This window comes from Rousettus aegyptiacus, unplaced genomic scaffold, assembly GCF_014176215.1.
Source record: "Rousettus aegyptiacus isolate mRouAeg1 unplaced genomic scaffold, mRouAeg1.p scaffold_m13_p_5, whole genome shotgun sequence".
NCBI classification, from domain to species: Eukaryota; Metazoa; Chordata; class Mammalia; order Chiroptera; family Pteropodidae; genus Rousettus; species Rousettus aegyptiacus.
The window spans coordinates 119080902-119090194 of record NW_023416308.1 but is presented as its reverse complement, the minus strand read 5'-3'; the positions used below and the strand labels follow the sequence as shown (position 1 = coordinate 119090194).

General features: G+C 66.2%; 1 protein-coding gene across 1 annotated transcript; it reads left to right on the top strand.

The window, feature by feature from the left end:
• Window positions 1-1051: 1051 nt before the first annotated feature.
• On the top strand, window positions 1052-7679 carry FGF3 (fibroblast growth factor 3). Its single transcript, XM_016132738.2, has 3 exons — window positions 1052-1268; window positions 3621-3724; window positions 7323-7679. Exons 1-3 carry the CDS (start codon window positions 1052-1054, stop codon window positions 7677-7679), a joined length of 678 nt encoding a protein of 225 aa, XP_015988224.2.
• Window positions 7680-9293: the final 1614 nt, after the last annotated feature.

The window sequence follows — 9293 nt, the reverse complement described above, 5'->3', positions numbered from 1 at the left end:
TCTTGGTCCCCCTCTCTGTCACACCCTCTCCTGCTTTGTCTCCGTGTCTTTCGCCCTCGCTCCCCGGGCGCTGTCTCCGCGCCCCTTTCCCTGGCTCTCCCGTCCCTCTCCGCGGCCCGCGCGCGCTCTCAGCAGCCGCTGGGACGGGACCCTCCGCGGCCCCTGACGCGCGAGAGCCTGGCGCTTCTGGATCTGCCCGGTTGGGGCGTGAGCCAGGAGAAGCGGCGCCCCGGCTCCAGCGGGGACCCCTGGGCGCGGGCGACACAGCCGCGGGGTCCCCCACGCGCGCCCGCGCCCCGGACTCTCCCCGCCACCGCCCGCCCGTGGCCCCTTCTTTATGCGCCGCCTCCAATGGGCGTTCGTCAGCGCGACTCGCCCGCAAGTTGTTTTCGCGGACATCAGTCATCGGCGGCGTCCCCATTGTGCAGGGGGATTGATGGGGGGCGGGAGGGGGTGACAGGGCCTGGGGCGGCCGCCTCGAGGCCTCGGTCTATAATTTTCGGAGGCATAATTGGTCTGGGGGAGGGGGCGGGGGAGGGGCGGGGAGGGACCTTTCAGAGCCGGGAGGGTGCGCGGGGGCGCGGGGCGCACGGCGCAGCGGAGCCGGGGCTCGACGGCAGTGCGCGGGCGGCGCTGGCCGGAACCCGCGCCTGCCCGGCTCCCCACCCGCCGGCCTCCCGCCGCCCCCCCGCCCCCCGCGCCTCCGCCTGGGGACCACGGCGGCCTTTTGTTGCTGAACCGTCTTTTCTTTCAACGCTTTGCACGGCAACGGAAATTTCACCCGATCCTGGGTGAAAATTAAAGATTCTCTCTCTCTCTCTCTCTCTCTCTCTCTCTCTCTCTCTCTCTCTCTCTCTCATCTCGCTCTCTCCCCCACCCACCCCGCCCGCCTTCCCTCCCCCTTCCCCTCCCCCCGCTCGCGCGGAGCCGGAGTCCGCACCGCCAGGCGCGGGAGCGGCTCCGCTCGCCCCGCCGGCCCCGCCGCTGTCCGCTCCATGGGCGCCGCGCTCGCCCGCAGCCGCCGCCGCCTCGGGGCGCGCGCGATGCCGCGATGGGCCTGATCTGGCTGCTGCTGCTCAGCCTGCTGGAGCCCGGCTGGCCCGCGGGCCCCGGCGCCCGGCTGCGGCGCGATGCGGGCGGCCGCGGCGGCGTCTACGAGCACCTCGGCGGGGCGCCCCGGCGCCGCAAGCTCTACTGCGCCACCAAGTACCACCTCCAGCTGCACCCGAGCGGCCGCGTCAACGGCAGCCTGGAGAACAGCGCCTACAGTGAGTGTCCGGGCCGCAGGCGCCGGGGGCCCGGACAGCGGGTCACCCCTGTCTGCCGGAGGGAAGCCGCCGGGGCCCCTGGGGCTCCCTGCGCGTCCGAGGGAAGAGCAGCAGGGGGCCCGTGCGCACGTTTCACGGGGGCGCGAGCGGCCGCTGTCGGCGCAGGCTCGCCGGGCTGTCCGCCCGCCCCCGACCCGCCCGCTGGTCCGAGGGGGCGCGCGGCGGGCGGCCCGGGGCTCCCCGCTCGGCTGAATTCGGTGGCCCTGCAAGTTCGAGCCCTTTGAGTTTTTCGGAGAAAAGGCACTGGACAAAGCATTTATCATCCTCTTTATAATTTTGACGACTTCTCCTCCTCCTGCCGACCCCAGGGCACCCTGCGGTCCCCTCCGCCCTCCCAGCTCGCGGCCCCCCGGCGGCCGCCCGCGCCGCTGCCTCTTCGCGGAGGACGCTCGCCGGGGCAGCGCCGGGGATTCCGGGCCGCGGCCGCCCCGCCGCCGGGAGACGGTCATTTCCCCGGGCGGAACCCGCAGCGCTCCCGCCTCCGCCTCCGCCCCCGGCCGCAGAGGGACCTGCGGGGTGGGGCCTCTGGGTACGGATTAGGAGCACGGAGGGCTGCCCACCTGGGTCTGGGGGCGCAGAGTCACCCCCGCCTCGCCCCGCGGCCAGACCCGCGGCTCGGACTGCGCTTGAGCCACCGCCCCCCGGGGCTCCAGCGTTTGGCTCCTGGGGCCTCCGGGACGCGAGCTCGCGCTGAGTCCCTCCCGCAGGGGCTCAATGCGGCTCCGCTCAGTGCGGGGACAGGAGAGCTGGGCTCTGGGCCCGCGGGGCCGCGGCGCAGAGCGCGGGAGCGTGGCCAGGGCGCCGGGGTCCTCGGATGCGACGCGGCGCTGGGCTTCGGCCCCGGCGCGGAGCGGTGCGGCGGGTTCAAGGCGGCGGCGGCGGCCCCGGCGGGGAACCGCCACTTGCTCCCGCAGGGCCGTCTGTGCGCAGGACCCGGCCACGCGAGCGTCCGCAGGGGCTCCCTCGGTCTCTCTAAGTCCAGGCTTCCCCCTCGGAATCGCAGAGCATCCAGATCCTTGGGCACATCCAAGGCGCGCAGCCCCGGGGCGGAGTAGGTCGCCCGCCTGCAGCCCGTGCTGTCCCGCATACGGTCCCGCGCCACTCTGGTGCCTTGGCCCGCGGCGGGGTGGAATCCACCTGGCCTGTGTCCCAGGGTCGTGAGGGGCCCACAGCCCGCACCCTTCCCCCTGCGCACACACCTTCACCCCTTCCCCGCCTTCCCCCTGAGGCAAGCCTCCAGCAGCCGCATGGACCCTGTGATCACTGCCCTGCTGGGGACAAGGTGCTTCTGGGAGTCGCGGCCCCTGGAGAGGGCGCCCACCGCATCCCGGGCCCCCACCGCATCCCAGGCGCCCTCGGAGAAGTTCTCAGGGAACAATGGCCGCACCCCGGCCTTTGTTGCAGGTCTCTGAATGAAACTGGGCTTGCGCCCAGAAGGAACAGCGTCAGGGGAGATTTAAAAGTTCTTACATGGGCGGCCGCGGGTGGGTGCCAGGGCCTCCCCCGACCTCCCGCCGGCTGGCCTGTATCTCTCCGCACACTGGACAGTGATCTCTCACTCAGGCTGGAGGCAGCGGGTTTGAGTAACAGCCTCCATATGCTGTGTGGACCATATCAGGGATCTCCAGCCCCCGGGTGCTGACCGGCACCAGCCCGGGGCCTGTTAGGAACTGGGCAGCGCAGCAGGGGGTGAGCGGCAGGCCGGGGAGTGAGGCTCCGTCTGTATCTGCAGCCGCTCCCCGCTCCCCAGCGCCCTGCATCACCGCCTCAGCCCCGCCTCAGATCCTCAGGCCTTAATTCTCAGAGGAGCGCAGGTCCCTGGTGCAGCAAAGGTTGGGACCCACGAATTATATTATCAACCCGCTCCTGGGCTCCACAGGCACCTTGGACAGGCGGTGTTGCTGGAGAGCTCGGACTGGCGCCTGCAACGCAGGCTTGAATTTCCAGCTCAGCCCCTGTGTGTGGTCTTGGGCAAGTCACTGAATCTCGACAGTTGCATGAAACTGGCTGGCAAGGCTGTTGAGAGGCTCCCGTGAGCTCAAGTCCTGCAAAGCCAGGGTACCGCCTGCACAGAGTCATGTGCGGAAATGCTGGCTTGGTTACCCGCCCAGCTCCGTTTCGAACTCTTCTCCTTCTCCTCGGAGAAGCGTTTCTCTGATGCTCCACCTTCCTCGCTTCGGCCCGGTAACCTCTCTCTCTCCCCCCTTGGGTGTGTGATTCCGCCTCGGACAGGCCCGTGGGCGCTGAGCCCTGTGCTCTGAGGCCGCAACGTGCCTTCCCCACTCTTCCCAGGTATCCTGGAAATCACGGCCGTGGAGGTGGGCGTCGTGGCCATCAAGGGGCTCTTCTCTGGGCGGTACCTCGCCATGAACCGGAGGGGGCGGCTCTATGCCTCGGTGAGTCCAGTCTCTCGTGTGGGTGGGCTGGGCTGGGACGGGGCAGCCAGCTCCCGTGAGCATCCCACAGGGGACAGAGAGTTCATGGGCAATTTAACGCTTTGCCCAGACACATCAGGACCTGAGCTGGGACCGGAAGCCCAGCCCCTGCGACTCCATGCCCGGGGTTCTTTCGGCTGCTTTTGTCAGAGGCGGCTGCCATCTTGAGTGACTCGGAGCGTGTCCCTCGGGGAGTTAGCCACGCCCTACGTTCTCCAGGGCTGTCAGGTTCTGTGGTCACTGCCATCGCCCTTCCCTCACGATAGCCGAAAGCAGGGAAGAGATTGTCCCCTGCATTTCTACCGAAATAAGTGAACCCAAACAAACCTTAGGGCAGAGCAAGGGTGTGCCCTGGGCCAGGGGTCTCTCATGGGCTCGCCCGGAGCACGGGGACAGCGGAGCCGGGCCTGACGCGGCCAGCTCTTAGTCCTCCGGAGGGAACCCCGAGGAAAGGAGATGGGACCCGTGCCCCGGGCACACGGGCTTGGAGCCCGGTCTACCCACTGCTGGGGTTTCCACAGCAGCGAAGCATCCTGCGACTCCGTGGGTGCCGGCAGCCCCCTCCCCCAAGGGCAGGGCGGGCAATGCATGCAGTAAAATACATGTAACTAGGAAATTTGCTACTTTTAACTAGTCATTACATGCAATTCCGCTGATACCTTCTTGGGCAATGAGAGGTTCTCCATGCACACGTGACCCGGACAGTGCAGCCCGAGGCTGTTGCCAGCAGGGCCCTGCCCGCATCGCGTGGGCAGGGGAAGCCCACCACCCTGCCCCGCCCCCTCGGAGGTCAGGCAGGAAAACCCGCCTTTGAGCGAATTATTTCATCACAGATGCTTCACTGTTTTCTACAGGAAATGCAAAAGTCGGAAGGCACCCGTTAGTCCTCTCTGACCCCGGGGCCCCCTGATAGCGCTGTGTCTGGGGGGAGGGACCCTCCCGTGCACGGCCTCCTCTGTATGTGCTTCTAGGGTCCCCAGACAGCAGCTGTGGTTTATCAGGACACTCCCCAGGCTGGAGTCTGGTCCGAGCTTTTCTTGAGGGGCACCGTGGCTTTCCAGCCCCTCTGGCCCTGAGCCCCTGGTGCCGAGCGAGCAGAAATGACTTTCTGTTCTTGAAATGGCCTCAGACCTGTCCCTGATGGAGAGGGGACACCCAGTGAGGGGGTCTTGTTGGCCTGCAGTGATGGCGTGGTCTTGCTGACCACTGAGAGCCTCCCGCCCACACTGGGGACATTCAGAGTGGGACAGGAAGGGCCAAATTGAGAGGGGAAACTTAAGGCTTCTGCCATGTCCTCCATGGGGGACCTTGGCCCACGGCTTTGGGAGACAGAACAAAGCATGGCCTGAGCAAGCCCAGGGGGGTCAGAGTCCACCTGTGGCTTCTGTCCCCGAGAGCTGACGACGCTGGCTTTGGAGAAGGAGGTAGAGAGGTTCCTGGCCTCACGGGGGAGAGCCAGGAGGTCTAGCTGGATGGTGGGGAACTTTCCAGAGGGTCCGGCAGGAAAGCTGTCACCGCCCGGCAGAAATCTGGAAGGTGAGGCAGCCAGGTGCCACCTTGTCGCTGCCGCCCCGCACCCTCACCCTGGGCACGGCCAACCTGCTCGCGAGTGCTGTCCGCCTGCCCTGCCGTCTGTGCTTCCTCGTCTTCGCGGTCGGCTCGCTTGTACCCCCCAGGCCAGCTCATCCGCCCCTGCGGCTCCGTGTCCATTGCGCCCCGGCGGTTCCCCGTTCCAACCCTGACCCCCAGCTCTGAGGTATAGACCACCCCCCGAAAGTCCCGAAGGCTCAGAGGCCCTGGCAGAGGGCAGCTCCCGCCAGCGGAGCGTAGGGTCTCCCCGAACTCCCCGCCTTGGTGACTTCCACACCGGCCACTCGCTCAAGCCCGAGGTCAGCCGGGAGTCGCCGTGGACACCTCCTTCTCTGAGCCCACATTCCGTCCGCCTCCAAGTCCTAGACCGCAGCTCCTGGCTCCCTCTCGTCCGCCCACCGCCTTCGCCCCACTCTGCCTTATCCTCTCAGCCAACGCCCTTATGAGTCAGGCCCTCAGCACCTCTCACCTGAACCATCACAACCTTGGGACAGGGCTGTGGCCTCCAGCCTCTCCCTCCTCCAATACATTCGTCTGTCCAGCCAGCCAGCCAGCCATCCAGCCAGCCATCTCTCCATCTACCCCTCATCCATCCATCCATCCAGTACCCACCCACCTCCCTATCCTTCCTCCTCCCCCCCTCCCTTTCTTCCTTCCAGCACTTACTCTGTCATTCATCAATGTCCTGGACACTTTCCACACGCCACACTCTGTGCTGGGTACATGTCGAGGACTCTTTCCAAAATGCGCATCCATTCGTGTCATGGCCTCCAGCAACTCCTCATTGCCCACGAATTACCACTCAGGTACCTCTGCTCGGCCCCCAGAGAAACGCCCCGACCGCCTTCTGCCCCGCCTCCCACCATCGCCCTGTAACTTGGGTCCCCCTCTAGGCTCTGGGCCCTTTCTCAGTTCTTCAGAACAAGCCATCTGCTCACCCCTTCATGCCTTTGTCCACACCGTCACTGCTTGGAATGCTCCTGTCCTCAAAAATGTCCACAAGAAAGTGCCCACGTGCCCTAACGACCCTTTCCAAATGCACCTCCCTGGGGACGCGCCTCCCTGGGGACGGGGTCTCCCATGCTTCCGCCTCACACCTTCACCCTCCCCGGGGATCGCACTGCCGTTCCTGCACCCTCCCCGCCTGGACCCAGACGCGGGTGGCAGCCACGCCAGCCCCTGCGGCGCTGCCCAGGGCTGGCTTTATAGAGCAGCTTCGAGTTCTGGCCGAGTCTGAGAAAGAGGAGCTTTTAGGACGGGGAGGCTGTCACCTCCCAGGGCGAGAGTGGGTATGGGAATGACTCTGGAGAGGCTCTGGGGCGGGGGGGGGGGGACAGCAGAGGGGGGACAGGCCCCGGGAACTCATCCTGAGGAGCCTCAGCTGCAGCCCCCTGAGCTGGAGACCCTGGCCCGGAGCTGACGCCTTCCTCCTGGTCACTCTGGCCCCCCGGGTCCCCTAAGAGGTGGAAGCATGTGTTCTGCCCCCAAGAAACCCCTCAGGAGGACCTGAGGTCCGTGCTCTTGGGGACCCACAGGACTGAATTCCTTCCATTGCCCCCTCCCTCCCCGCCCCAAGTAGCCCTGTGAAGAGAAAGTGAAGCCTTTGGCTTCCCGGTGGGCGGTGGGCGGGCCTCCATCTCCGAGGACAGTCTCCTCCAGGACAGAGGGACAGACCCAGGAGAAGGCTCAGTGTTGCCACCGACTTTCTCACGGTCCAGTGTGGGAGCCAGGCACGAATGTGGGGTGTCCGGCAGGGGCGGGGCAAGTCTGCCCTGAGCCCACCCACTCAGCCCAGACAGCCCCTGAGCCCACACCGAGGGGGTCGGGTCAGGCCGGGAGAGCATCGCATCCCTCTGTGATCCGGGGCGGGGCGCCCCCTGGGGCCTCGGCGTCTCCATCTATGAAGTGCAGAGGTGGGTGGCGTGGCCCCCGGGACCGCTGACCGCGCCGTCCTGCCCGCTCCCCGCAGGAGAGCTACAACGCGGAGTGCGAGTTTGTGGAGCGAATCCACGAGCTGGGCTACAACACGTACGCCTCGCGGCTGTACCGGACGGCGGCGGCCGGCGGGCCCGGGGCGCGGCGCCAGCCCGGCGCGGACAGACTGTGGTACGTGTCGGTGAACGGCAAGGGCCGGCCGCGCCGCGGCTTCAAGACGCGCCGCACGCAGAAGTCCTCGCTCTTCCTGCCTCGCGTGCTGGACCACAAGGACCACGAGATGGTGCGGCTGCTCCAGGGCGTGGCCGGGCTCCGCGGCGGCCCTCCGGGCAGAGGCGCGCAGCCCCGGCAGCGGCGACGGCGGCAGAGGCGCCCCGGGGGCCGTGCTTAGCCCCCCGCGCGGCGCAGCGCAGCGGAGGCCGCGCGTCCCGCCCCCGCGCTGGGCGCCAAGCTCAAGGCCAGCCCAGCAGCCCGGCAGCCCGGCAGCCCGGCCCCCTGAGCGCCCGCGGTCACAGCGGGCCTTTGCAGCATGGCCGTTTCCATAACCGACTCTCCCCGCTAGTTCCCGCCCCCTCTCCTGCTTCTGGGCTGGCTGCTCTTTCCACAGCCAACAGAACATGTCCCCAGCCCGTCCCCATCCTCTCAAACAAGGGCCCATCAAACCGGAGCCTCGCAGGAAGTGCTGCTTTAAAGGAGACACCTGAGGCTTCGCGCTGGCCAGGCGCCCTCCTGGCCCCCCCGGGAAGAGCAGCCGAAGTCCTGGGTCCCAGTCAACCAACCCGGGGGGGGGGGGGTCCCCACCAGGGCAGCCGTGGACGACACAGGGGTTTGCGTGGCCGAAACATTAAAGTATTTTATTCAACGCTGTTATTTAATAGATTATAATGCAGCCCGAAAAAAAAAAAAACTTGCAGTTTTTACTTGAACATATTTGCTTGTGATGAAAGTAGAGTCTGAGCTGAATCACTATCTTAAGATGGAAAATTGTATTCTGAGAAATTGGGCCAAACATGTGTTTAATGCCCCAGTTTTGAAAGTTATTATTTTTCAAAACCAACAGCTGGTTTCCGTGGACAGAAAGAGCAGGGTAATGCGTGTAGGAGTGTGTGTGTGTGCGCACCCGTGTGAATGCGTGAGTGTGCGTGTGCGTGCTCCTGGTTGTGTCAGAATGCGTCGTGCACATGTGTGTGTGTGCACGCACGTGTAGAGAGGAAAAGAGAGGCTTACTCTGCCTGAAAGCCCAAAAAACTCCATCGCGAAGCTGCGCGCGCTTCTCCGGGAACAGTGTGAGCATCTGGGCCACGTGCCCCGGACGAGTCTCCCAGGACCCTGCATCCTTTCAGCCTGCCCCGCCTCCCGCCCCAAAGGCCTTACGCATTCCTGTCCCTGACTAAGGACGCCAGGCTCAGAGGCGACATTTGCAGAGCCCACAGCCAGTAGGTGGCCAAGCTCACCATGGACCAGGTGCCTTCCCTCCCCTCCACACCTGCTCCCCGACAATGGCAGTGGGCGGGGTCCCCTGGCACAGGCCCGTGGGAGCCAAAGGGTAGGGCAGAGTGCTCACCCTTACTGGACCTGGCAGGGGGCAGCCGTCCCCAACAGCCAGGCTCAGGTGAGGGGGAGGGAGTGTGGCCTGGGCCTCCGCTCCCCTGTCCCCTCCGGGGTCAGCCCAGACTAGCCAAACACGGAGGAGACCGGACTCAGCACCAACACCTGTGCCGCAAAGGGGACAATCTGGCCAGAGGGCTGCTGCGGGAAGGGGGCGGGGTTGGTGGCTCGGCAGGTGAGAGTCCCAGGAACCGTCCCCTGCAGGAAGAGATGTTCACGGTGACCCTGAGAAATAACAGCACGCGCTGGGCTTTGCCCTGGATTTTGTCACTTAGCGGGCATGAGATGGAGCAGGCGCCCCCGTCACTTCCGTTTTGCAGACGAAGACACAGGCGCGGGGTGACTCGCCCGGGGCACACGACTAGCGGGGTGCAGCAGCGTCCCATCCACCCCAGGG